Here is a 27,977-nt window from a genome sequence, read left to right as displayed (position 1 = left end):
GGCCCGCAACTTCCAGCTGGTATCGCGATATTTGGCAGGCGGAGGAGGAGCTGTCGCGGGCAGCTGCCTCGCAGCTATGGCGGCCGAGCAGGGCCGGCGGCGGTGGTGGCTGCGGCTACGGTCGGAGACGGCAGTGGTGGCGGTAGCGGTAGGTGGCGGGGGTCTGTGACCGGGATCCGCCCCCGGGCCCGGGCACCATGAGCCAAGGCCCCCCCACAGGGGAGAGCAGCGAGCCCGAAGCAAAGGTCCTCCACACTAAGCGGCTTTACCGGTGAGAGGGGCCGGGGTGTGAGTGCAGCCGCCAAGGGAAGTGGGGGGGGGGGGGGGACAGCGAGGGGCGGGGCCTCCCGGGCGGGCGGGCTCTGGTGCCGGGCTGGGGTGCGGGCGAGGGAGGGGGGGTGCAATTTTGGAGGGAGCAGAGGGCTCGGGGCCCCGTAACGCTGGATTGAGCAGAAAGAAGGAATTGGGTGGGTGGGAGGTTGGGAGGGAAGCACGTGGAGGGATACCTCCCGCAGTGAGCTTGGGGCTGGCACCGAGCTTTGCGGATTTGGGGTAAGAAGGTGGGAATTGGGGACTGCAGGGGTTGGGAAGGTGAGGGTGGGGTCACAGATAGGAGAAAAACCCGGAAGGGAATGGTGCTTAGAACCCTGTAAGGACTTACAGGGAAGAGCCCTGGACTGAAATCAAGAGAGCCAGGTTCAGCTCCTTGCTTTGCCATTCTCTCACAGTTTAACCTTGGGCCTCAGTTTTCTCACCCTTAAAAGGAGAGGTTTGGATTTGATAGGCTTTGAGGTCCCTTATGACTCTAAGTTTTGGGAATCGGAATGAAAAGAAAGAGGCTGGAAGACTATTTGTGTTGGACTGGAAGAGCGGTGAAGGACTTTGAGTCCAGAATGTTCTTAGGTCATAGGAGCCCATTTCAGGGCACCTGGGGACTCCTGAGTTCTGCCTTCCTTCCAGCCTCATGACTACAGTCTCTTGCCAGGCAACTTCCATTCCTGGTTTCTGATTTCCACAGTGCCACTGTGCCACTCACATCTTCAGCCTTTCAGCCCTCTGTTGGGAACAGGCCAGTATGAGCTCTTCCCATCCTGAGTGAGCTCCTCCTGCCCCGAGTCGAGGATTTTCTGTGTGGGGCAGCTGAAACATGGGCTCTTGAACTGGATCAAAGTAGGTTGAAGCATAGAGACCAAATTCAGTTTTCTGCTTTCTAATACGGAGTAGGGTTTGGGGTTTTCATTCGGCTCAGGCTCTATAGAACCAGAGGTGTTTGCATGAGAAGACCAGCTTCAGAGCCATGGGCCTCATCTTGACAGTGAAAGAGTCAAGAACATGTTGTCTTTTCCTCCCTTGAGTAGGCATCCTGCCTGCTTTGGCTTCCTAAGCCAGAAGGCAGAGGGGAGTATAGGCTGATGCAAAAATAGAAAAGTGATCCAATCTATCAGCCCCAGGGCTCTCACTGTGGGCTGCCCCAAGCAGTCTCCAGGTGGGTGAGCAGTTGGCTGGGATGGCACGTGTGCCTTGTCATGCAGCCGATTGTCAGTGCTGCCTGTCAGACAGAGAGTGGGCAGTGCTTGCAAGATTCCTTACTTGTCTCCAGCTTTTGGAAATGGCTCTGGTCATCCTTCTAATCATTCACAAATCTTGTTTTTTCTCAAGCCACTGCCCTCACAGAACTGACTGACTTAAGCGGATATGTTTGCATGTGTGGTTTACATGCGTGCACGTGGGTATCTCTGCTGGTAATTGTGTGTTGTTGGCTTTGGGCAGGATGGAAATTTGAGGCAGCGGATCTCTTTTTATTATTTATTATAGCAGTGTTGATTGGTGGGCAGAACTGGGGGAGGAAGGTCTGATTTCTTGGCCCAAGGTAAATATGTTGTTAGACTATGTAACTGTCATCCGACCTTCAGTAAATTTGGGAAATTCCCACAGTCTGTTTACAGAAATGAAATTCTGAAATGTTTTAAGCCCCTCAGAAAAGGCAGCTGGAAAAGGGATGCTGGAAGGGACACAAGCACCAGTTAATTAGGCCAATTTTAACTGTTTTTTTAAAAACATTTTTTTTTAACACTGCTAGGCCTAGGATTACAATAGCGAATGAGACACAAGACTTTTTTTTGTAGTTTTTGTTCTGGAGATTACAATTTAGTGGAGGAGCTTAGGGTCTGATGGGAAATGTGGAAGAAAGTGCGGAGACATCTCAGGTTTAAGAGTTTGCAGTTAGAACTTCCTTGAGTAGTGGTTACTAGCCTTTTTGAATTGAGACTCTAAGGAAAGCTCTGGGGCCTGTCCATAAAAATACATACACACACAGCCTCCTCACATCTGTGCATGGCACTGAAGTTAAAAGCCCTTTCCTGGGGACTAAGCTGGCATATCACTGATGGCTGCCTGGTGCTGCCCTTGGCATGGAGGGCCAGGATGGCTGAAAGGGTTTGGCTTCCATCTCTAGGCAGCCCAGGAGGTGTTTGGAGAAATGCTGGGCTCTTAAGATTGCCTGTGAGAAGGCCTTGATTACCATCCCACCCACTCAGCTGGGTGTTGGCGGTCACTTCGCCCTGTACAGGACAGCTTTTAGTGGTGTACCACCTGAGCCACCACAAGATGCTAGCCTGCTAGCATCCCCAGCCCAGGAGCATGTTTCAGTGTTCTGAAACAATTTTGGACTGTTTTATGAATCATCACTCCCTATTTTTTGGTTGTTTTGTGTCCAGAGCTGTGCCTGATTCACCTGTTCTCACAGCTGCTGTCTGTCCTTTGGGTTTTACCCTTCCAGAGATGATACTTACCCAGGCACCTCTTGGCCATCCATTGTAGAGTTTCCTTGAACTTTTCTCTTAGGGTCTGGAATATCTTCCTCAGGATGAAGACTAATATTTTTTGAGTACTTACTGTGTACAAGGCACTGTTACAAGTGCTTTATATATTAGCTAATTTAACCCCCACAAAGTAGATGATGATATTAATCCCATTTTATAGATGAGAGAACTGACACATAAGGAAGTTAGATTTTTCTTTTTTTTTTTTAGATTTTTCTTTTTAAGGGTTTTTTTTTTTTGGCTGCGTTGGGTCTTAGCTGTGGCACACGGGATCTTCGTTGAGGCATGCGGCATCTTTGCGGCGTGCAGGATTCTCTCTAGTTGTGGCGTGTGGGTTTTTTCTCTCTAGTTGTGGTGTGCAAGCTCCAGGGTGCGTGGGCTCTGTAGTTTGCAGCACATGGGCTCTCTAGTTGAGGCATGCAGGCTTAGTTGCCCCACGGCATGTGGGATCTTAGTTCCCCGACCAGGGATTGAACCCATGTCCCCTGCATTGGACGGCAGATTCTTTACCACTGGACCACCAGGGAAGTCCCGGAAGTTAGATTTTTTACCCAGGACCACATAGCTTGTAAGAAGTAGAGCTAGGATTTGAACCCAGACTGTCTGGTTCCAGAGCCTACACTTTATATTAAAGAAACAGTTCCTTCAGCAGGATCCAGGAGACCTTATAACTAAGCAGTTTAGGGACACCCTCCCCCTTTCTCTTACCCCATTATTCCAAAGCAGAATTTTATATTAGGAATGCCTTTCCTTTATGTCAGAGATAATAAGCCTTTGCATAATAATAATTTATTCATTCCACCAATATTTATTGAATGCCTACTGTATACCAGTGCTGTATATAAATTATTTCATTTAATCCTCACAACAGCCCTTTGAGGTAACTGCTATTATTTCCACTTTTATGCATGTGGTAACTAAGGCTTAAAGAGGTAGGTAATTTTGCCCAAAGTTATAGAGTTAGTAAGACACAGCCAGGTTCAAACCCTAGATGTTTTGCCTGGCATCACAGCCTATGCTCTTTCCATTGAGAGAGTCTACCTTCCATATCACAGAGTTTCTCTACCTTGACACTGTTGACAGTTGGGGCAGGATAGTTATGGTGGTAGACTTTCCCATGTATTGTGGGGTGTCTAGCAGCACACAGTAAATGCCAATAGCATGCCTCTTCTTCCCCTTCCCCAGGTAGTGACAATCAAAAATGTCTTCAGCATTGCCAGATGTCTCCTGAGGGGACTGCTGTGTCAGGATGGAGACTGTGTTCATCTTGTTTTGTACCGAGCTCAGTCTGCAGCCATTTAGTTTCCCCACCCCAAATTCTTTAGCTTTTCCTCTAGGATCAGTGTTCCAGCATCATAGGTGGACCATACACATGGCTCAGAGGCTGTTTGCCTATATTTCCCTGCAGGGCCGTGGTGGAGGCTGTGCATCGACTTGACCTCATCCTTTGCAACAAAACTGCTTATCAAGAAGTGTTCAAACCAGAGAACATTAGCTTGAGGAACAAGTAAGCTGAGACTCTAAACTACACATTCTTACAGTTTCTTTATTCCTTTCCACCTGAAACCCTGTCACATATAGACACATGTTCTCTTTTATCTCCTGACCTCATGGTACAATAATGGGGTATGACGTGTCTGGCCTTCCTAAGAGGGAGAGGGGATCCCTCACTCTCTGCAGCTTCTACATCTAACACCATTAGAATGGTGTTTGAGTTGGAGGAGTTGGCCATACTGCATAATGAAGGAAGGAAGGAGGAGATACAGAGGCAGAGTAAAAAGGAGAGAAAGGTGCAGGGAAAGAAATGAAGATTATTAAAATTCTTATTGCTCCTGCCTCTGTCTTTTGGGGCTCCCACTGCCTTCCAGGACTGCTGTTGTCTTGGGTCCTACTGACTGACCCTGGATGTCTATTGCGAGGCACAGAGATTTGTCAGTCGGGGTGTTGGCAAATGCCTTCTTGTCCTCAGTTCTTGTGTCCCTCACCAAGGGATGGGCAGTCCCTCTCATGCTCTCCTCTACACCCTCCCAGGCTGCGTGAGCTCTGCGTCAAGCTTATGTTCCTGCACCCGGTGGACTATGGGAGGAAGGCAGAGGAGCTGCTGTGGAGAAAGGTGTACTACGAAGTTATCCAGCTTATCAAGACTAACAAAAAGGTAAGGGGAGGTCAAGATCTTGGGAAGATGTTTGTCTAAAGAGGGGAAGCTAAGGAAGAAAAGGACAGCGAGGCAAGTGGGCCAGAGTATGGTTGTAGATAGGGAAACCAAGGAAGAGATAGCAGAAAGGGAGGGAGTCATATGGAATTAGGATCAGGGAAGGAGGGGAGCCTGATCCCAGATGGGGAGACCAGAGAAGTAGGTCTAAGGGTATAGGGGTAACTTGTGAGTGAGAGGAGATGTGGATAAAGTTCCAGAGCCAAGAAGATAAGTTTATTTCTTCAGGGAGATGAATATGATTAGGGATGGGGGAGCAGAACTCTGATCTTGTTGCTTAACTAGCCCCTTCCCTTTCCCAATCTCCAGCATATCCACAGCCGGAGCACCTTGGAATGTGCCTACAGGACACACCTGGTCGCTGGTATCGGCTTCTACCAGCATCTCCTTCTTTATATCCAGTCCCACTACCAGCTAGAACTGCAGTGCTGCATCGACTGGACCCATGTCACCGACCCCCTCATAGGTCAGTGAAACCTGAAAGGTGGGCTCGAGGAGCAAGTTCATATGCTTCTACTTCTAGCCTTCTTATCCCTCAGGATCCATGTACCTTGTGACCCAGCCAGGCAGAGAGCATTCTAGAAGACCTACAAATGCTTCATGAAATTTGGATTTACCCAAACAACCGTATGACTTGGGGTAAAGATCTTAAGGAAGGAGAGAGAGAGACCTCTTCAGTCTGGGATTGTAGACCGATGGGGAGTCGGGGAGGGAATGGAATGATCTAGAGTAGGTCTGAAAGATGTTATTAATAGCATTTTTTTCTTCCAGTTGAATTTGGCTGGCATTTGTTTTAACTTTAGAGATTGTTTCCTAGTATTTGATGAAAGTATTAAAGTTTTTAGAAACGTTGGGGAAATCATGGACATTCTTTCAAGATAGTGCAAATCTCCTTTTGGCCTTCTGAGGTACTGGCAGCTATGGTGGTTTTCTCTTCAGTTCAGCTATCCTTTAGAGCTCCTTCCCTCTTCCTCCAACTCCCCTTGCTCTTTATACCCCCTACCCTCCCCCATCCCCATGCCCCTTCCCTCACCAGGACAAAGACATTCTGGGTCAGAGATGGAGGTTGTGTCTGCACCACTATGTGGCAGCATTCTCTGGTCAGAAGCAGAGCACTGTACTTTGTACATTTAAAAACATTTAAAAACAAAACAATGGGGAATTCCCTGGCGGTCCAGTGGTTAGGACTTGGCACTCTCACTGCTGGGACCCCGGGTTCAATCCCTCGTTGGGGAACTAAAATCCTGCAAGATGTGTGGCGCAGCCAAAAATAAAACAAAACAAAACAAAACAACGTCAATCCAAGGCAACATTTATAGGTGTTAAACCAGATTGCCAGAGGGGTCCATAGCTTAAACAAAGATTAAGAACCCTTATTTCAAAGGGTCAGTTCCCCAAATCATTTTAGTTTTTCTCCTTATTGATATTTCTCATTCAGCCAACTCAGCGATGTCTCTATAAAGAATATTAGGAAAGGCTGCTCAGAATGGGAGCTACACACCCAGGAGTGTGGCTGCAAAGTGGAATGGATAGGAGGATGCTGTGCAACTTACCTGCTGTGCAACTTTGATTTCTTTAACTGTAAAATGGAAGTAACAAGAGTAACTACCTCATGCGGTTGCTTTGAGCATTACTTAAGTTGATATTTTAATACACTTAGAACAGTACCTGGCACATGGGAAAACTGCCTGCCAAGTAGCCGGAGCTCTCTGAAGTTACAAGGCTGCCTGGGTGAAGGGAGAGGAGAGAGCCCATGCATGTTTGGCTCTGGCCACCACCAGTCCTCAGGTCAGGCAAGATGACCTCGTTTCCCTCATGAATAGACTCTCCATAGGCTGCCTTCTCTGTGGACCTCCCACCAAGCAGAAGCCAGGAGCATTTACCTTGGCCTCATTCAAATGCCATTCTTCCTGGGCAAGTTTCCCATCTTTACCCAAACCTTTTACCTTTAGGTGGGGAGCTGCTACCCAAGGCACCCACAACTGTACTGACACTTGAGCCTCACCTCTACTTTCTAGAAGCCTTCCTATGATGACCTTTCACATGACCTTCCCCCAGGGAGCTGTCCTAGGTTGAGGACCATAGCCCATCTGTTCTAGTTCCTTTCTGTCCTATGAATGACCCCTGCCTATGAGTTTCTGTGTCTCTACTTCTGTCTACCTGTGAGCCTGTGTCTCTATCTGTGTCCTGGATGGGTGTCTTCTCTGCCCCATAAGGCCGTGTTCTAAAACTAGCCCTGGATTCTTTATCTCCTTTCTCCACCTAGGAAAGGTGTTTCCCCAAAGGTAGGGACAGAGGAATGGGCTTATAAACATATCTCTCTCTCTCTTTCTCTCTCTCTCTTTCTCAGGATGCAAGAAGCCAGTGTCTGCCTCAGGGAAGGAGATGGATTGGGCACAGATGGCATGCCACCGATGTCTAGTGTACCTGGGGGATTTGTGTAAGAATCCGAACCTTTCATTTTTCTCTGTTTTGGGCTACAGGACAGGCTCCAACTGCTCTTGTTGGTACCACCCTTTACGTGATTGGAGAGCAGGAGGCGCAGTGTGGCCTCTGATAACTTTTCTCCTCCAGTCTGTTTACAGTGTTTCCTTCTTTTCACTGTTCATGCATGAGTCGAAAAGGATGGTGAATACAAGAAGAAGGAAAATGTCTTTGCTCTTTAAGAAAGTCAGGGTGATAACCTGGTTTCAGCGGTGGGTTAGGAAGATTTTAATTTGATGTCTTTCTCCTTTGGGGTTTTCTCTTCATGGATTCCTAGAGGAATTGCAGTTAGACCTCAGGGAGGACTTACCTGCCTGAAATATGTTTCTCAGAATGGAAAAGTACTCTTGCTTTATGGCCCCCGGTCTCTAGTCCTGATAGACAATGGTTCTGTCATTAGGCTGCCGGTGTGTGGCTGTCAGATGCATTATCCTTTATTGATCTGAGGCTCGTCTCCCTGCCCCCATCCCACTCCTGGACCCTTTATAGGCAAGGGGCACAGAGAGAATCAGCTGTTTCACAGTAGATTGACCAAGTGTCATTAGTAATGTCTTCTCTCTAGAACTGAGCAGTTGAATTCCAGAACCAAATATCAGAAGTCTTTTCAAGCATTTATATATGCTGCAGCCCCTTCATTGGGAAGAGATAATCAAGAAGAGCCTCTTTACTTTACAAACACTAAATATTCTTTACATTTTGGACCTACCAGCAAGGAAGAGAGAGTTGAACAGTTTGCCCATAGTCATGCAGACTTAAGACTGTGCCAGAGACCCAAGCAGCCTGCCTTCTAGCTCAGGTATCTTCCTCCCGGGCTCTTATTACAGTTCTCCAGAGTAGACTCCCAGATGAGGGGAGGTTTTTCTGAAACACGGAATCATTGTATTTCTTTTCCTCCTCTCCCTCCTGCAGCACGATATCAGAATGAATTAGCTGGCGTAGACACTGAGCTGCTAGCTGAGAGATTTTACTACCAAGCCCTGTCAGTGGCTCCCCAGATTGGTAAGTGGACCCCTCCACTGGGGCCTCCCAACCCAGCAGCATTTTCCAAGAGGAAGACAATGTTGAGATGGCAGGCAGGCCATACTCACTTCCCCCTGGGTCCTTCCCACCCACTCTCAATTCTTTCATACTTCACCTTGGTTCTGCATTCTGACCCTTGTAACACACACTCACAAGATGGTGGAAGGAGAAGAGAAATGGGAAAGTCGTGAGCTAAGAAGGAAGGAGGCAGAAGAAGAGGGAGAGACAAGATGGCTTCCCTGTCCCTGAGGTTTCTGTAGAAAGAGGGGACCGTACTTCAGCTGCCCCCATGGAGGCACAGTGAGGGAACGGATCAGGCTCCATTTCAGGGAAAGATGGGGATTAGCATGTAGGAAGGAGAACTCAGAGGTGAGAGACTGAGCTGGGATAGAGGAGAGGGCTCCATGGAGTTCAGTCAGCATTGGAAGAGGCACAGCTGCTGCTGAAGGAATGGCAGCTGTCAGTGCTGAAATCCCTGGTGGTCCAGGTGGGCTTAGACTGATAGGAAGTGAGTCTAGAATAGATAACGCCCTGGAGGAGCAAGATTAAACTGCTGATCACCTGAGACACCAGTGTCGCCTGCAGACCCACTGTTCTCCCCATGAGTTCTCTGATGCTTAACGTGGGTTGGGCCTTGCAGCTTTCGGTGAGTATTATGGCTACAGACTGTGTGACTTTTCTTCCTCTCCAGGAATGCCCTTCAACCAGCTGGGCACACTTGCCGGCAGCAAGTACTATAATGTGGAAGCCATGTATTGCTACCTGCGCTGGTGAGTATTTGCCAGCTCTTTCCCCAGCCCTACTTTCATGTCTGCACAATTCCTCCTTTGTTTTCTCTCTTCCCTTTCTCCCTTCTCTAGCTCCTGAGTGAGATAGATAGAAGAATGCTAAGATTGAGGGTGTCCCTTCTCTCAGGGGCATCCTGACACAGCCCTGCTGCTTTTCACATAGCCACCTGGACTTGTAGATACTTGGGCAGCTGAAGTAGCTGTCTGCTGTCATGAAAAATAACAGGATTGCCGCCTTCCTGAAGAAGGAAATAAATTTGATATAGTTGATAAAATGGTACCAAAGTAGCCTCTGACAAGAACTTCAGAACTATAGAGCTTCAGTGTCTTGAGGTGACAGAGATGACAGCACGGGGGGACAAGTTTAACAGGGTGGATCACTGCTTCCCTGGATCTCACACTTAGCTCTTAGAATGAAAAAACAATTTTTTCAGGGCACCCAAAGTTGACTAGGCTTAGGTTACTAAGTCACCATAACCAAATGCACATGAGAGTGACAGGTAAATGAGAATGCCGTTGGTTAAGTCTTAGTGAGACATAAACTGCCAGGAAGCTCACTGTTGCCACCTATTCAGGGCCAGAGTCCACTTGAGAAGCCAAATCTATCTCAGAAGAAGTTATATAGTGAATTGGGCTTCAAAGCCTAAAGGGAATAAGGGTGGTCTTCATAGCTTAAATGGTCAGCTACTAAGGTGTAAAGTAAAATAACCTAATTCTGCCCTCCTGGCCAAGGAAACCTGTTTCCTGTATCAACAAATATTTACCCTGTTCCGTTACTAGATTGCTACAGACTGGCCTCCCATCCACTGTATTCATTTTTTTTTTTAATTGAAATATAGTTGATTTACAATGTTGTGTTAATTTCTGCTGTACAGCCAAGTGATTCAGTTATACATATACATACATTCTCCTTTATATTCTTTTCCATTGTGGTTTATCACAGGATACTGAATATAGTTCCCTGTGCTATACAGTAGGACCTTGTTGTTTATCCATTCTATATACATATAATAGTTGGCATCTGCTAACCCCAAACTCCCACTCCATCTCTCCTCCACCCCCACTTCTCCCTTGGCAATCACAGTCTGTTTTCTATGTCTGTGAGACTGTTTCTGTTTTGTAGATAAGCTCATTTGTGTCATATTTTGGATTCCACATATAGGTGATATGATATGGTATTTGTCTTTCTCTGTCTGACTTACTTCACTTAGTATGATAATCTCTAGTTCCATCCATGTTGCTGCAGACGGCATTATTTCATTCTTTTTTTATGGTTGAGTGATATTCCATTGTGTGTATATATATATATATATATATATATGTATCACATCTTCATCCATTCATCTGTAAATGGACATTTAGGTTGTTTTCATGTCTTGGCTATTATAAATAGTGCTGCTATGAACATAGAGGTGCATGTATCTTTTTGAATTATAGTTTTGTCTGGGTATATGCCTAGGAGTGGGATTGCTGGATCATATGGCAACTCTATTTTTAGTTTTTTGAGGAACCTCCATACTGTTTTCCATAGCGGTTGCACCAGTTTATATTCCCACCAATAGTGTGGGAGGGTTCCCTTTTCTCCACACCCTGTCCAGCCTTTGTTATTTGTGTATTCATTCTTGAATATGATTACCAGGTTTTATATTATAACCTCCCATTGCATCTTTCCCATTCCTTGCATGCCTTCCAGGGAATGCCCCCCTTACTTGTCCTGGATCCCTCATCACATTCATAATCATGATTTAGGGTGAATCACTTTCAAAGAGAGCCAAGCACATCCAGGTTTGGGAGGTGCCAAATAAGGTCCTCTTCTACTATGCTTAAACAATTATATCTCATGGTTTGTGGGTTAGGCATTTGGCTAGGGCTCAGGTTGGCAGTTCTCCTCCTGGTGGCATTGTCTAGGGTCAGGCAGTGGTATTTGGCTGATTTGGGGGTCTGATATGTCTGGAGGGTTGGTTCATCTGGACCCCTCTCCCTCTCCCTGTAGTCTCAGGGCCTCTCCATGTGGTATCTTCCTCAGGGCAGATGGACTTCTTACATAGTGGCTCAGGGCTCCAACAGCAGATAATGACCCAAGAAACTTGGAAGTAGAGCCTGCCAATCCCTTAAGGCCTGGGCCTGGAAACTGGTGGAGTCACTCCTGCAGTATTCTCTTGGTCAAAGCAGTTGCATAGTCGTTGTCTCCCACCCTCATCCCCTGCCAAGATTTAAGGGGAGGTGACACAGAGCCCACTTCTCAGTGGAAGGAGTACCAAAAAATTTATTTATTTATTTATTTTTTTGCGGTACGCGGGCCTCTCACTGTTGTGGCCTCTCCTGTTGCGGAGCACAGGCTCTGGACTCGCAGGCTCAGCGGCCATGGCTCACGGGCCCAGCCGCTCCGCGGCATGTGGGATCTTCCCAGACCGGGGCACGAACCCGTGTCCCCTGCATCGGCAGGCGGACTCTCAACCACTGTGCCACCAGGGAAGCCCTGTAGCTATATTTAATTCACCACTGGCGTGTATTTCTTTTCTATCACTGCTTTTTGTAATTAAAAGATGTTTCGAAAAACAAGACATTTTTTAAAAAGTATAGCATGCTCTTAAGGTCATAGCCTTTGTGGTAAGACAGACTTGGGTTGGAGACTCAGCTCTACTATGTTTTAGCTATGTGACCTTTGTTTGATTGATTGATTGATTGCCGCGTTGGGTCTTCGTTGCCCCGCGTGGGCTTTTCTCTAGTTGTGGCGAGCAGGGGCTACTCTTTGTTGCGGTGCGCGGGCTTCTCGTTGCGGTGGCTTCTCTTGTTGGGGAGCACGGACTCTAGGCACCGGGCTTCAGTAGTTGTGGCTGTGGGCTCTAGAGCTCAGGCTCAGTAGTTGTAGCGCATGGGCTTAGTTGCTCCGCGGCATGTGGTATCTTCCCAGACCAGGGCTCGAACCCATGTCCCCTGCATTGGCAGGCAGATTCTTAACCACTGCGCCACCAGGGAAGTCTGTTATGTGACCTTTGCATTATACTTGCTCTCTCAGGCTTTACTTCCTCATCTGTAAATGTGGACAATAGTAGGGTACAGTGCCTGGCACAGAGTTGGGTGCTCAGTACATATTTGCATTTGAATGAATATCATGAGGATTAACTGAAGTAGTGTATGTAAATATCCTTGCGCATAGTAAATGCTTGTTAAATGCTACCTATTAAGTGCCTGTGCTTTAAGATGAAGGATAGTGTATTTCAGGGATGGTAACTAAGTTAAGTTTGTAACATTCAGTGAGATTAATTGTCCCATTTCTAGATACAGAGGAGATGCAGATGTCATCATTACTCTGATTAATCTGGAAGTTGTATGTGTGTATTTTATTAGGAAAGATAGCTTTCACCCTGAGTACATACATGGAAGGGGAGGCTGGGAGCAGCCTGTATTGACTAGAAACAGTGCTCCCTAAATCCCTGGAAGACTGACATTTCCCCTCTCCCCCTCTGCCTCTGCCAAGACTCAGTAGCTCACCTCTGTCTCCTTCAGCATCCAGTCGGAAGTGTCCTTTGAGGGGGCCTATGGGAACCTCAAGCGGCTGTATGACAAGGCAGCCAAAATGTACCACCAGCTGAAGAAGTGCGAGACTCGGAAGCTCTCTCCCAGCAAGAAGCGGTGAGTGGGGCCTGTGGGAAGAGGGGGTTTTTCTGCAATTGGTGCAGTAGGACCATAGGGACCCTGGAGCTGTTCACCATTTACCTTGGGCTCCTCTCATTTCAGATGTAAAGACATTAAGAGGTTGCTGGTGAACTTTATGTATCTGCAAAGCCTCCTGCAGCCCAAAAGCAGGTGAGTGGAAGAGAGTGTGAGCAAGAACTGTGTCCTGTGAGCCCCGTCACGATGGCTTCTTTCTGGCAGGGGACTTGAAGAGGAGGGAGTGGGCTGGTGAATTCTGCCTTTTGATTGGAAATTATTTAGCTGGTTAGTCCTTTCTTGGCATCCCTCACTGTCTCACCCTAGGTTCTGTGCCCATTCTCTGGGTGGCTTACCCTCTGGCACAGTGGGTGCTTACTAGATGTTGAAGGAGTGGCCGAATGGGAAGCCTACCCACATCCCTTCCACTGCGTGTCTGCCCTTCCCGTGTTATTCTGTCTGCTTTGGAGACCAGCAAGCACTGATTGCCCCTGCTCCTCTTTCTGAAGTCTCCGCTAAGGATCCTGTGGTCTTTTCTCTGAATCCTGTATTCCCAGCTCTTTTTGCCTGCCCCAGCCCCCATCACTGACCTCCCCTGTTATCCTGCCCTTCCATAGCTCTGTGGACTCAGAGCTGACATCACTTTGCCAGTCAGTCCTGGAGGACTTCAACCTCTGTCTCTTCTACCTGCCCTCCTCACCCAACCTCAGCCTGGCCAGTGAGGATGAGGAGGAGTATGAGAGTGGATATGCTTTCCTCCCGGACCTTCTCATCTTTCAGATGGTCATCATCTGCCTTATGGGTGTGCACAGCTTGAAGAGAGCAGGTAACTCTCCCTCTGTCCCTCATTTCTCCCCGACTGGCTTCTGGGATCCTCACTACCATTTTCTGCAGCTCCTTATCCATGAACTTGCTTCCACAAGCAGTCCCTTCACTACCTGTGTCGCTGCCTGGCTGTGGGAGATAGGGGCAAGGAACCCTGCCCTAAAGAAGCTCCTAGTGAATGAACAAAGGCGACAGCATATTCCCACCCCCTCCGCCCTCCTACACCCACAAACACACGTACCCTTGGCCAGGACCCAGGCAGACACAGTGGTTGAGATGCTTAGCTGATGATCCAGACGGAATTCAGACTTGCTGGGGGTGGGGGCAGTTAGGCAGTTCTGGAAACCTGTCTGCCGGAGGTGTATGTAGAGCAAAGTTGGATGGAAGGGAGGGGGAGGCAGGGCTGGGTGCAAAGATGCTTGGGGCATATGGGGAGACGCTTGCGTGAAGGCATCAAAGCCAGGGAGGATGAGATGGGACAAGAGCATCCATGAGCTTACCTGAAGCAGGATGGGCTGGCACATTCCACATTACAGGATGCGAGTGAAGAGACCTGAGAAGTCTTTTTTTACCTTAGAGGAAGTTTTCAGAGGTAGTTGGATCCTTGGAAGGGTTGAGAACAGGTGAGATGAGGTTGAAATTAGTGGAGCCTACTCCTTTTCAGGGCCCTGGGCCCCTAATGCTGGCTTTCCTGGTTTTAGGATCCAAGCAGTACAGTGCAGCCATTGCCTTCACCCTGGCCCTCTTCTCCCACCTTGTCAATCATGTCAACATACGGCTGCAAGCTGAGCTGGAAGAGGGCGAGAATCCCGTCCCGGCATTCCAGAGTGATGGCACAGGTGCAGGCACGGGGGAGGTTGTGACTGTGGAAAGGTTAGCATGGGGTGTGGGGATCGTGGGAGGGGAACACAGTTGTGGCAGGGGAGGTGCTGTCGAAGAGCACCTGCCAGTGTCCTCGTTCCGGTTTGTCCCTAAGGCCCCACCTGACCATCCTCTTTCCACAGATGAAGCAGAGTCCAAGGAACCCTTGGAGAAGGTGGAGGAGCCGGGTCCTGAGCCTCCTCCTGCAGCATCTCAAGATGGCGAGGTCAGAAAGAGCCGGAAGTTCTCCCGCCTCTCCTGCCTCCGCCGCCGGCGCCACCCACCCAAAGCTGGTGATGACAGTGACCTGAGTGAAGGCTTTGACTCAGACTCGAGCCATGACTCAGCCCGGGCCAGTGAGGGCTCAGACAGTGGCTCCGACAAGAGCCTTGAAGGTGGGGGAACAGCCTTTGATGCCGAGACAGATTCAGAAATGAACAGCCAAGAGTCCCGATCAGACCTGGAAGATATGGAGGACGAGGAAGGGACACGGTCCCCAGCCCTGGAGCCACCTCGGGCCAGGTCAGAGGCTCCTGAATCCCTCAATGGCCCACTGGGCCCCAGTGAGGCCAGCATTGCCAGCAATCTACAAGCCATGTCCACCCAGATGTTCCAGACTAAACGCTGCTTCCGACTGGCCCCCACCTTCAGCAACCTGCTCCTCCAGCCCACCACCGAAGCTCCCACCTTGGCCAGCCGCAGGCCCTGTGTCAATGGGGATGTGGACAAGCCCTCAGAGCCAGGTACTTGGGCCTCTCTTCATCATCTTGCTCTGGTCCTCACCTCTATACCATCGGCACTCATCTGAGAGAGGCCACTTTTTTCTCTGTTTGAGTACCTCTCATCCCCACCCTCACTGCCTGGCTTTCGGCTTCTGCCTGTAGTGTGGCCTGGAGTTTTTTCCTGGGAATCCCCTCTGCTGCTCACTTCCTTATTCTCAGCTCCCAACTGATTTCATGGTCTTATTCTCCTCCCACTCCCACCTTGCCCCGTGGGTTTGGGGCTTTTCTCCCTACACAGCACTGCAGCTGTAACTCCCTCCCGTGCCATCCCAGGTCCTACCAGGGCTCCTGGAAGCTAGAAAAACCACACCCACCAGGGCAGGTGGATTAGAATGAGACTGTTTCCCTGAGGGTCTTCCCCTGAGGTGCAAAGGGGGCACCTGGTCAGCAGCAGCAGTGAGCATTTGCGGCATCTACTCTATGCCAAGCACTAGGTTGGATTTTTTGGGGGTCTTATCTAATTTTCACTGCAGTCTTGTGGTGGAAGAGTTATCATCCCTATTCTAAATTCTGTTCTTTACCTCCAAGCTTCTGTGCACGGTGCTGCTTTGGTCTGGAATATACTTTTCCTCCCTTGCCCCGAGCCTCTCAATTAGCCAATTGCTTGCCTAATTCTCACTTTAGATTTTAGCTTAAAAGTCACTTGGTCTGGGATTCCTCCAAGGGTAGGCTTCCTGTGGGCTCCTGTAGACTCTGCACCTTGGCAACTTCCAGCCTTTTCCCACTTGAGTGACATTGTCCGTTGACTTGTCTGTCCCTCCCCCGCAATACCATGAGCCTCTTGAGGGCAGGGCAGTCCATGTTTTGTCTATCGCTGTATCCTCATTACCTAACACAGTGCTTGGCACATGGTTGGGACTTTGAATGAATAAAAGAAATGAGGAAGCTGATGCTCAGAGTTGGAGTGTGAACTACTTAGTGTTCTAACCTGCAGACTTGAAGAGCTAGGAGTTGGAAGTAGTTCTTTTAATTCTGTACCCCTTTTCTCCCCACCTGTAGCTCACTTCTGACTGTCTGCCCTGCCTTTTGCACAGTATAGGCACATCATAAATATCAGTTGAGTGAGTAGCTGTAGACCTCACAAATTAGCTCGTGTTTTTTTTTTTAATTTATTTATTTAATTTATTTATTTTTGGCTGCGTTGGGTCTTCGTTGCTGTGCACGGGCTTTCTCTAGTTGCGGCAAGCAGGGGCTACTCTTTCGTTGTATTGCGTGGGCTTCTTATCACAGTGGCTTCTCTTACTGCAGAGCATGGGCTCTAGGGCACGCGGGCTTCAGTAGTTGGGGCACGTGGGCTCTAGAGCGCAGGCTCAGTAGTTGTGGTGCACGGGCTTAGTTGCTCCGCGGCATGTGAATCTTCCTGGACCAGGGCTCTAACCCATGTACCCTGCATTGGCAGGCAGATTCTTAACCACTGCACCACCAGGGAAGCTCCTTAGCTCGTATTTTAAAAGGCACCAGGCTCTTGGCTTAAAAGCAACTAGTAAAAAAAAAAAAAAAAAAAAAAAAATAGCAACTAGTTAGTGAGCCTAGAAAAGTTAGGCAGGAGCCTGAGTCCTCTCTTCTCACATCAGAATTCTTCAGAAGAGTCCAAGCAGGTTGGGGCATGCTTCCCGCACAGAGCTGAAGCCTGTTGCCATGTGCCTACTAGTCGCTCATCCTGGTTCTCTGTCACCCATCCCCAGCCTCTGAAGAGGGCTCTGAGTCGGAGGGAAGTGAGTCTAGTGGGCGCTCCTGTCGGAATGAGCGCAGCATCCAGGAGAAGCTGCAAGTCCTGATGGCGGAAGGCCTGCTTCCTGCTGTGAAAGTCTTCCTGGACTGGCTACGGACTAACCCCGACCTCATCATAGTGTGTGCGCAGGTGCGTCACTCCACTCCCACTGCTCTCCGTCAGGTCCCAAGGTGTAAGGGGAGGGTGCCAGCCAGGATGGGGTGTGGGAATCCCCTCAGGTGGGCTGGTCAAGACAAAAGTTATTGTCAAGCACCTGCTCTGTGCTGGCTCCTTATGCTTTTTACAGGGCAAGGATTAGGCATGACCTTTGCCCTCAAAGAGTCTGTGGCCTGGGCTGGGATACAAATTTTGTGGACTGGGAAAATAGCACTGCTTATTCTGCTTTGTGTCCCCAACGCTAGGCATAATGCCTGCCATTATGAGTAACGTCTGTGACAGTATGTGTCCAAGGGCTAACCTTGATAGGTAAACACCGGAGTCCAGAGAAAGGAGAGAGCACTGAGTAGTGACAAGAGAGATGAGACTGCGAAGTGACAGGATGTTCAGACAAGGTGCAGGTGTTGTGAGCAGGGAAACGGCTTAAAGAGAGTCCTGTAGCTGGAGTGAGTGGTGTCAGAAGCGGGCTGCCATGAAGACTGGCTGGCGTGATTGTGACCTTTTCCTTCCTTTCTCAGGTTCAGAGTCTTAATCTTGAGCCTCCAGTGCCCTGAGGCTTTTCTTCAGTGTTCCTTTATTCCAGTAGCACACCTGCCTGCTGTGGAAGACCCTTTTCTCTGCAGGTCGCCCTCTTCCCTAGATGAGGGAGTTTAGGTCAGGGCCAGGCACAGCCTTGGGCATGTGCTTGTGCCTGATGACAGCTAGTTAGTCATTGTTAGTCATCGAGGGCGGTGTGGTGAAGATGATCATATCCCCAGAGAGGTGGCCCAGTGTGGACACGTGGAGGGCTGAAAGGAAAAGTTTGTGCTAGACAGGGAGAAGCTTCCTCCAGCGCTCTAGCTTTTTCCACTACCAAGATCCAGAGAGTTTCTCCTGTGGTTTCAAGCCTTCAGCGGTTGATGAAGTTCAGTGAGGCTTCATGGTCCCCTTCTTCATTCCTCCCTGTTTTCCAAGTCCTCCGTGAGCCCCGCCTTGGCCTCTTTTGTTAATTTTTCTCTCAAACGCTTCTAGGCCTGTGACCATAGCCCCAGACCCCTCAGATATAGTGCTTTTCTTGTTCACTGCCAGCCTCCAGCACTGCCCCAGCTGAAGGCTTCCTCTTCTCTCTCTCCCTCAAGAGCTCTCAAAGTCTGTGGAACCGCCTCTCTGTGTTGCTTAATCTGTTGCCAGCTGCTGGCGAACTCCAAGAGTCTGGTGAGTGAGTCCCTGGCACTGTCCTCCCTCTCTCTCCCTCACTGGCCCCACAAAGCCCGCCTCCCCCTTCCTGGTAACCTGGTCCTTAGGGTAAGGAGGTTAATGGGATTCACTGCCTATCCTCCCTAACACACAGCAGTCATTGTGGTCTGGGCCTCTCTGGTTTCCTGCCCCAACACTGCCCCACTGTGGGCAGGTGGCCTGGTCCACCAGGGAGTGTGCTCCCTGGGGAAGGCAGTGGAGTGGCAAGAGCAGAGTGAGGGGAGCCTGTGAGCCAGCCCCAGTCACTGGTGTGGCACCGCTGCCTTCCTCATTGAGAATTGACCTTGACCTTCAGAGCCCATCTGTCTGGGTCATCCCCTCCTGCCACCTTCCAGCTAGAAATCGCCTTCTCCTACCTCTGGACTCACCCAAGGACAGTCCATTCCTTCTTCCAGAGCTCCTCCTCTCACATCCATCCTAGTGTAATTGTCCCTCTGTCAGGGGGCCATCCCAGTCTGAGCGGTCCTCTAACCCTCCCAGCTCTGGTCTCCTAAAGCTCTGCCTGATGGCCCTGTGTACCCATCTCTCCTTTCCTCCCCGCCACCTCTCCCCACTTTGTGTCCGAGGAGTATGTCCTGTCTCACAGCCTCTGAGGAAGGACTGTGTCCCTCTGACTGGGGGCTCCCATAGAGCAGGTGGCCTCATGTGTCCTCTTTCTCCCCAGGCCTGGTCCTGTGTCCTGAGGTCCAGGATCTTCTTGAAGGTTGTGAACTGCCTGACCTCCCGTCTAGCTTGCTGCTCCCAGAGGACATGGCCCTTCGCAACCTGCCTCCCCTCCGGGCTGCCCACAGACGCTTTAACTTCGACACGGATCGGCTCTTGCTCAGCACCTCAGAGGAGGTGGGGATATCATTTCTCACGCCACAAGCTCTGTTGTTCATCAGACTCAGTAGCAAAGCAGGGGTTCAGGGCTGGAGGGGACGGGCAGGCACCCCTTCCATCCAGACAGGGAGCATGTCCCTGGGGCTGCAGCTGTGAGTCCTTTTTCACTCGGTGAACCATTTGGACTTCCTTTCCTCCTTGGCAGGATGTCCTTCCACAGGTTTGCTGTTGGTAGTGTCTCCCTTTGTAGAACAAGCCTCCTTCCCCTTTCTCCGCTTTTTGGAGAGGACAAAACAAGTAAATTATTAGGGCTTTGAAATCTCTGTTGGTCTCTTTTCTTTTCTGAGCCCAGCCTCCTCTAAGCTGACCAGCAAACAGAAAGTTGGAGCTGGAAGGGCATGTGCTACCCATTTAGTCCAGTGATTTTCACCCTTGAATCTGTGTCACCACATGGGCCGTCTTGGGGCAGCAAAGGGAAGCCAAGTGGACAGGCGTCCCAGCCCCCGTCCCCAACACACACACACACCACCCCCACCCCCTCGTTGGTTCCTCCTTCTCCAGCTTGGCTTGATAGTCTGTTTTATATTTTAGCATTCTAGATAAGATTTTTGTTTGATGGGGAAAGAAGGGTTTTGCTGGCCAAAAACATAAGTTGGAAATGGTGATCTAGTTTGTCCTTTCATTTTACACGTTAGGATCTGAGACCCAGAGAAAGATGGCATAAGAACCCAGGTCTCATCACTCCCAGCCCATGCCCTTGTCTCTTTCTTCTCAGCCCTGAGTCCTGCTTCTCTAGTCCTTCTGGGAGTCTCCTCGCCCTACTTGCCCACTCCTTTTCCGTTAGCTAGAGGCCCTGGGCCTCGGCGCTCCTCTTTTCCACCCCATAGACCACAGGCCTTACGAGGGAGCCCGTGTTGCTGAGTTGGTTGGACTGGCAGGGACGGCGGAGGGGAGGAGCGGGGCCCAGCGGGCCTGGAGGGCCCTGCTCAGCCGGGCCGCCTCCCATGTCTCCTCACAGACGGTCGTGCGCATCTGCTGCATCCGCAGCTTTGGCCACTTCGTTGCCCGCCTGCAAGGCAGCATCCTGCAGTTCAACCCAGAGGTTGGCATCTTCGTCAGCATCGCCCAGTCTGAGCAGGAGAGCCTGCTGCAGCAGGCCCAGGCCCAGTTCCGCATGGTGAGTCAGGCCTCCCCTCCCTGTCTGCTCTGCTCCCATGGGCTCACTGAGAAACCCAGGGTCAGAGGCTTAGACACACTGGTGGCCCTCGACTGAAGAACCTGGTCATTGGGGCCGGGGAGACTGAGCCTGGGGAGGGAACTGAGGGCTGATAGGGAGTGAGAGTTGCTTTGAGCAGGGGCAGCCTGGCACCGGCCTGTATGTAGACTGACTGGGGATTGAGGGCCATCTCTGTCACCTCCTAGTCTGAATTGAGCAAGTCACTTAACCTTGCTAAGTCTGTTTCCTCATCGGTTACACAGGAATAGTTGAATCAGCTTTATGGGGTTGCTGTGACTGTGCAATGATAGAGAATGGCAGGCACTTTGCACTTTGCATTATGGAGTGTGTGCTGTGGAGTACGTGTGCTCAGCAAAATGCTCCTTTCCCTTTCCTTTTCGAGGGATGAAGACTGAGGAATGGAGGGATCCTGGCATCAGACACCATGCAGGAACCCTTCCATCCCACAGAAGCCTCAAAGAGTAGGAGGTGGCCTGTGTTACCTCTTTTCCAGTCAGTCATTCATTCCACAGATATTTACTGAGAATCTGCTCTATGCCAGACCCGTCAGTATCCTAGGCATGAGGGTTACAGCAGCAAACAAGACAGGCCTTTCTCTTGTGAGGCTAATACTTCGTGAGCAACACTGTGGGTTCTTTAGTGGGGCCTGCACAACCCTGGGCGTGTTGTCCTCCCCAAGCTAAGTGGCACCAGTACATTTGGGGGGGTGGTGTCTGGCACGGGAAGCACGGCCCACGTGTCTTGGCAAGCCCAGGGGTTCTTCTTCATCTCAAGCCAGTCTCCTCCCCCATGTTCTTCCTTTCCCCAGCCGCAGGCTCCCCGACCTATGAGCACCCCCTTCCTGCGGATGGGAAGGGGCACAGTCTCCCCAGAAACCCCCCTCCTTGCTGCCTTAAAAGCAAGCACGTTTTGTTAAAAACTAACCTTTTGTGTTAAGGCTTTCATTGCTGTTGCATAGGGGGAAACACAGGGGGTTACAAAAATAATTACGGGGAAGTCACACAGCTTCAAAAAATGTTAGAGTGTTTGCAGGCATTTCCTCTGGCCTAAACCTCCCGAAGACTCCTCCTGGGGGCACGGAATACTTGAAAGCCCCTCTGGTGTGGTGCTAGACACCACAGGCCACGGTGGACTCAGGCCACACTGCCTGCTGGGACTGCCTCCTGCTCTGCCTGAGTCACGTTTCCACCCCAAGGGGTTTATCCCCTGGCAGCAGCAGCGTGGTCCTTGTCATATTGCCTTCTCCCATCATTTACCGAGAGTTTTCCATGTGCAAAGCTGCTTTGCATGTGACATCTCATTTAACTCTGGAACAGCCCTGTGAGGTGGGTGCTTGCAGCCTCATTTTATAGACAAGGAGGCTCAGAATGACAAAGGAGGAGGTATCAGTGGCAGAGCCAGGGCTCTGGAATTGGAAAGACCAGGCTCTTGTCCTTGTTCTAAGCTGCTGTGGGAGCTTAGCTTCTCTGCAAGCCAGGCGGGGCGCTGCTCCTACTCTCTGGGCTCTAGTGTCTGCCTGGTTTAGGGACCCCTCTTTCCCGATGGGTCTGGTCTTCTGCCTCCCTTCTTTGCTTTCTCTACCAGAGTTTCTCGAAGGGGACACTCCACAGGCGGGTAAGAGGTGGACACTTCATAACCATAGTATAATTATCAAAACTAAGAAGTTAGGATTGGTACAATCCTGTTAACTACAGACTTTATTCAGATTTCACTAGTTTTCCTGTAAATGTCTATTTTCTTTTCCAGAATCCCACATTACATTTGATTGTTTTAATGTCTCCTCAGTCTTTCCATGTCCTTTTTTTTTTTTTAATATTTATTTATTTATTTGGTTGCACTGAATCTTAGTTGAGTCAGGCGAGCTCCTTAGTTGTGGGATGCGTGTGGGATCTAGTTCCCTGACCAGGGATCGAACCCATGCCCCCTGCATTGGGAGCCCAGAGTCTTAACCACCACGTCACCGGGGAAGTCCCTTTCCTTGTCTTTTATAATCTTGGCAGTCCTAAGGAGTATTGTTCAGTTGTTTTGTAGAATGCCCCTCACTGGGCTTTGTCTGGTGTCTTCTTAGGATGAGGATGAGATTATACATTCCAGATTAATATTTTAAAGCATCACTCTGATGATGCCAGTTTGCCAAAGAGCCTTCAGTGGCTCCCCATGTCTTTCAGAATAAGTCCCCGTCTTTAGACCGTACTAAGGAATTTGGACTTCATCTAGAAGACAAAGGAAAACCATCACAGGACTTTTAGTCAGGGCCATGGTGGACAGCAGATGGTTTTTGAAAGATTGCCTTGGTTGCAGGCAGAGAAAATGAGTTGGGCTGGAGGCAGAGACCAAAAAGAAGGTGGTTATAATAGTCAAGGTGGGAGGTACTGGCTTAGACCGGGGTTGCATGTTGAAGATGGAGGGATGCAGAGGGATGTGAATGATTTTTTAGGAGGTACAGTTGACAGGACTGGGAGGCTGATAGCTTCTGGGGCTGAAAGAGAGGGAAAAGTCAAAGCTAGCTAAGCTTTCTGGCTTGGCAGATGGTGGTTTACTTAGCAAGCTGGGGTACACTAGAGGATGAGAAGCAGGTTCTGAGAAACAGGTTGGGCTGTCAAGTAGGCATTTGGGTATGTACGTCTGGAACTCAGGAGTGGTCAGGTCTGGGCTGAAGCTGCAGCTTTTGGAAGAAGTTGGCAAGTGGATGATGATAGAAAGTGAAGGGGTGCATGGATGGTATCCCCTGGGAGGGAGGACAGATTGAGAGGAGCAGAGGTGGAACCCTGAGACACAGACAGGTGCCATCCCCTCCCTCTCTCCCTGGGAGGCATGAGCTTCTGTGGGCTGCTAATGAAGTGTGTTCAGATTACACAGGAGGGATATTTTTTCTCCCACACCTCCCTTCCCCTCACTTATCAGGAGTGATAGAGAGCTGACTTTATATGAGGCCGTACCTATTTCAGACCCCAGGAATCCCTTTTGGTCTTCTTGATCACTGGAGAAAGGAATATTCATTCCCCCAGCTTCTTGTCCCAAGCTTAGCACCTGGTATTTTCCCCTTGTAGGCACAGGAGGAAGCTCGGCGGAACAGGCTAATGAGAGACATGGCCCAGCTACGACTTCAGGTAAGAAGTTGGGGCCCCGCGCTCCTTCTGCTCTTGATCTGGTTATTGCCTGAAGCCCCCTGGCACGTCCTCAGCCCTCCAGCTTCAGCCCCTGTTCTGCCCGCTGTGGCTCTCTACCTTGCCCTGGCTACCCTCCCAGCCTCCTAGACTGCCTTCCAGCTGCTGACTTGTCACTGAGCTTTTGTGGTCCCTTCTGCCTTCACTTCTGTCTCTTTTCCTTCTCTTTCTCTTCCTCTTTCCTTTACCACTTGTTTCTGTCTACTTTTCCTATGAGGCCATTCGTCGAAGGGGTCCCTTGTTCCCATTGGCAGCAGGAGGAGCCCCGTAAGAGCCACCTTGAGTACCATTCTTCCCCTGCCCAGGCTGCACGCAGCTCCACCCACTCTGCCTTCTCTCAACAGCTCGAGGTCTCTCAGCTGGAAGGGAGCCTGCAGCAGCCCAAGGCCCAGTCAGCAATGTCTCCCTACCTCGTCCCCGACACCCAAGCCCTTTGCCACCACCTCCCTGTCATCCGCCAGCTGGCCACCAGTGGCCGCTTCATTGTCATCATCCCAAGGACAGGTGAGTATATTGGAGAGGTGGGAGCAGAGAGTGTGGCTAAAAGAGAATCTGGCTTGGGATTGAGAGACCCTTACTTGGGGCCCAGTTTACACACAGTGGCCTTGGTCAAGTCCTGCCGCCTCTCTGAACTTCAGTCATTTCATCTGCGAAGTGGGCATGACAATCCCTGTTAAACCCTGACTCACAAGATGGTTGGGAGAAACAGATGAGAAAATCTAAGTGAAAGCAGTTGGTAAGTTGCCAACATACATTGTTGGCAGAAGGTCAGTCTTTGAAAGAACTTCAGGATTCCTGTAGGAGCTACGGCCCCTTTTCCTGCAGTGTGTCCTGGAGTGAGTGCAGATGCTTCTGCAGAGCCCCATGTCACGACAGCCTGAGCTCATCTGTTTTGTCGTTCCCCCACCCCCCATCTTGCCCGCCAGTGATCGATGGCCTGGATTTGCTGAAGAAGGAACACCCCGGGGCCCGGGATGGGATCCGATACCTGGAGGCAGAGTTTAAAAAAGGGAACAGGTGAGTGCAGGCCTGGCTGGACCTCTGCTGAGCACAGACAACAAATGCGTGTGTTCCTCGTGTAAGACACGTGGCCCCTGGTCACAGTTGGCTCACTGCCTGGGGAGGGAAGCCGAAGACATAATTAGAAGTCAGGGTCTTAGGTGCTGAAATAGACAGCGATTGGAGGAGCTAGGAGCCCTGTTGGGGAACAGTGACCTGCTGTCCATCTACCTCTGGGGCAAACATGAGATCACTGTGACCGGGGAGAGGGGAACAAGCCCCCACCTCCAACCTATGGACTCCTTTGCAGGAGGTTCTCCTGCTTTAGGTGATCAGGTTGACCAAGGTGGGAGTGCCTTCATCGGGGCTGCCCAGGGGCTTCCCATGGGGCTGAGGGGACAGATGGCAGTGTATAGGTGCTCAGCCCAGCACAGGCCCTTCCTTCTGGCCTTTGGGGCCAGAAAAGGACTAGACACTGGGTGTAGGGAAGAGGGAGAAAGCTCCCTGCTCTCTGCTGGCTGGCCCACCCCTCCTCTGCATTTGCCCTTGCCTGGTCAGAAAGCTGCACAAAGCCTGCTTGTTTGGACCTTGTCTCCAGAAGCACTGACTTGAAAAGCACCTGCTGCTTCTCCCCTCCCAGCTCCTCCCCAGGGAGGAACCAAAGAATTGATGTTATCAGGAGGAAAAGCAAGCTGGGCTCAGCAGCTAGGAAGCCACTTCAGAATGACTCCAAACAGACCTGTGATGTGGGAGACGTGCCCCCCCGCCCCCCGATAAAACTGGGTCCCCTGCGCCACAATGGCCTGCTTTGTATGAGGTGCCCTCCCTCTCCCCTGCCCCCAACCTTCACTCTCTCGTCTCCTTTGCAGGTACATTCGCTGCCAGAAAGAGGTGGGGAAGAGCTTTGAGCGGCATAAGCTGAAGAGGCAGGATGCAGATGCCTGGTAAAATTTCAGCCCCCACCCCTAGAACCTCAGATAGGCTGCCTACCTTGCTCCTCTGTGGGCACTCCCCAGGACAGAGGGACGGGGCCGGAGAATTCCGTAACAGGCAGCAGGACCAGCGCGGGGCCAGGCTTATTCTGCCGGAGGCCTCCTGCGGGTCTCACCTTAGATGGAGTGAGAAGTTGCTCCAGCATCTGAGCCCCCGTGGCCCTGAGATCCTTGGGCTCAGCTTCCTCACTCATTGAACCTTTGCCCAGTCCCTGTAGCATGTCCTCTGGGGCCAGCTTCCAGGACCCTCTCCTCTGGGCTGCCTGGTTTCTCTCGCTCTCTCCTGGTGCCCTCCTCACCCCCAGCTTCCCCTGTGCCCTGGAGATCTGGTGTTCAGGCTGTGCTAATGCTGGGGCTTGGCCCGCCTTCCCCCTGCTCCCACCAGGACGCTCTATAAGATCCTGGACAGCTGCAAACAGCTGACTCTGGCCCAGGGGGCAGGTGAGGAGGACCCGAGTGGCATGGTGACCATCATCACAGGCCTTCCACTGGACAACCCCAGCACGCTCTCAGGCCCTATGCAGGTGGGTCATGGGGTGATGTTTGGCAGAGTGTGGAATGGGGAGGAGGTACCGGTGTCGACTCCCTCAGACCAGACAGCTGCCCTTTTCCTCTTCCATCACCCCTTCCCCAGCCCCTCAACGACTTGTCCCAGAGTTTGGGAGGTCAGACCCTCCTCCATTTGTCCTCCCCCCAATTCTACAGGCAGCCTTGCAGGCCGCTGCACATGCCAGTGTGGACATCAAGAATGTTCTGGACTTCTACAAGCAGTGGAAGGAGATTGGTTGAGACCGACCCCCAGGCCCTGCAGCGGGGCTGACTCCAGATCTCTCCTGCCCTCCCTGGCAGCCAGGACCACCACCTGTAGTCACCCCACCACACGCAGACTCACGCACGCACACAGGAAGGAAGCCCAGCTGCACACAGGCTGCAGGGAGGGCCCAGGAGCCAGCTGGGAGGGCGGGGGTCCCCCTGTTGCCAAGACGACGTCAGGAAAGCAAGGAAAGTGCTTGGAGCAGGAGAGGCCTGTTGGCCCCTAGCCAGCCTTCCTGCCTCAGCCCCCCTGCTTTCCCCAGGGGCAGGTGGCAGGCACGGGTGTCTGCGTTTCGTTGGAGTGGTTCCTGGACCTCTGAGGGGAAGGGACAGCAGAAGGGGCCCTTCTTCCTCACCCAAGACGCAGGGTGGTTGGTGCCAGGAGTTTGGGCCCTCTGGGCCTGGGGGTAGAGTTGGGTAACACCAGGTGTCTGGGTGGTTCTCTGCAGACCCTTCCTCTCCTTGAGGACCACCCATCCCCCTCTCATCTCCCTTTGCAGGGGCTGGGCAGCTCTGGAGCCTTGGGGACTCTTAAGGAAGAGGGGCCTGGAGCTGCCTGCGCCAGTAACAGGGCAGGGCTTAGATCCCCTCCTCCTGCTGCAGGGGATGCACACCCATTGCCCCACTTCTGTTTTCTGTCTCCGTTCGTCTAGCTTCCAGGGCAGGGAGCAGGCCCACGACGGCTGCAGGCAGTCTGGCCTATATGCCAATGAGGGCTTCTGTGCCCGCCAGCCCCATGGTCACTGCGCTTTGTGCTCTGGGCTGCTGTGCTGGGACAGAGTGGGATGCCAGTAAGAGGAGAGAGGGGTGAAGTTTGAGGCCACAACCCCCCTTACTATCTAGGGAGGGGCCTGTGTTCGGATGGACAGCAGAAAGGAGAGGCTCTTGAAGCTGCCCGGCCAGGGACCCTCTGCCCTGATGGGCTTCCCTACTTTTGTCCTTCCCCGGGACTAAAGGCCTGGAGGAGCTGAGCATGGGGCTAGCTTCTGGAGTGTTGAGGTGAATGTGAGAGCAGAGATCACGAATAGCTCAGGGCAGTGAGTGGAGCAGCAAGAGTGGGGCTGAGTGTGGGAGGCTTTGGCCAGGATTGCCTCGGCCCCTCCCGCTCGGGCTGCACATACAGCTCGGGCTGGGGGTTGAGGGTCGGGGATCTCAGCTCTGCTGTTCCCCACCCCAGAGCACTAGCCTAGCTTCCCAGACTGTTCTCGGAGGAGAACTGGCTGCCTGCCTCCTTCCTCTAAGACAGCAAGTCTGGGGCAACCTGGGGGGAGTGGGATCACCCCCACTTCCAGTCCCTGGCAGAGGCTGAGACTAAAGCATCACTTAATAAAGACCCCCAGAAGCCCACTCCTTGTCTCCTGGTGCCTTTCTGTAC

The 27,977-nt window shown here is 51.1% G+C and overlaps 1 protein-coding gene across 3 annotated transcripts; it reads left to right on the top strand.

The window, feature by feature from the left end:
• Positions 1–73: 73 nt before the first annotated feature.
• On the top strand, positions 74–27,977 carry SMG5 (SMG5 nonsense mediated mRNA decay factor). 3 transcript variants are annotated; one of them, XM_060031796.1, is made up of 22 exons: positions 74–271; positions 4,231–4,329; positions 4,854–4,977; positions 5,344–5,500; positions 7,385–7,474; positions 8,428–8,517; positions 9,230–9,308; positions 12,837–12,962; positions 13,068–13,136; positions 13,598–13,806; positions 14,507–14,644; positions 14,810–15,409; positions 17,134–17,309; positions 18,455–18,530; positions 19,237–19,412; positions 20,413–20,571; positions 23,682–23,741; positions 24,143–24,302; positions 24,725–24,815; positions 25,667–25,741; positions 26,175–26,313; positions 26,495–27,977. In XM_060031796.1, exons 1-22 carry the CDS (start codon positions 198–200, stop codon positions 26,576–26,578), a joined length of 3,051 nt encoding a protein of 1,016 aa, XP_059887779.1. In that variant the 5' UTR covers positions 74–197; the 3' UTR covers positions 26,579–27,977. The 3 variants fall into 3 exon arrangements, with proteins under 3 accessions (XP_059887779.1, XP_059887789.1, XP_059887798.1); XM_060031806.1 differs by having other exon boundaries at positions 130–148; XM_060031815.1 differs by lacking the exons at positions 74–271; positions 4,231–4,329; positions 4,854–4,977; positions 5,344–5,500 and adding an exon at positions 6,727–6,822.

The sequence above is a fragment of the Delphinus delphis genome, chromosome 1 (assembly GCF_949987515.2).
Source record: "Delphinus delphis chromosome 1, mDelDel1.2, whole genome shotgun sequence".
Lineage (NCBI taxonomy): Eukaryota > Metazoa > Chordata > Mammalia > Artiodactyla > Delphinidae > Delphinus > Delphinus delphis.
Note: the sequence above shows the minus strand (reverse complement) of the source record. Positions and strands in the feature narration are given on the sequence as shown.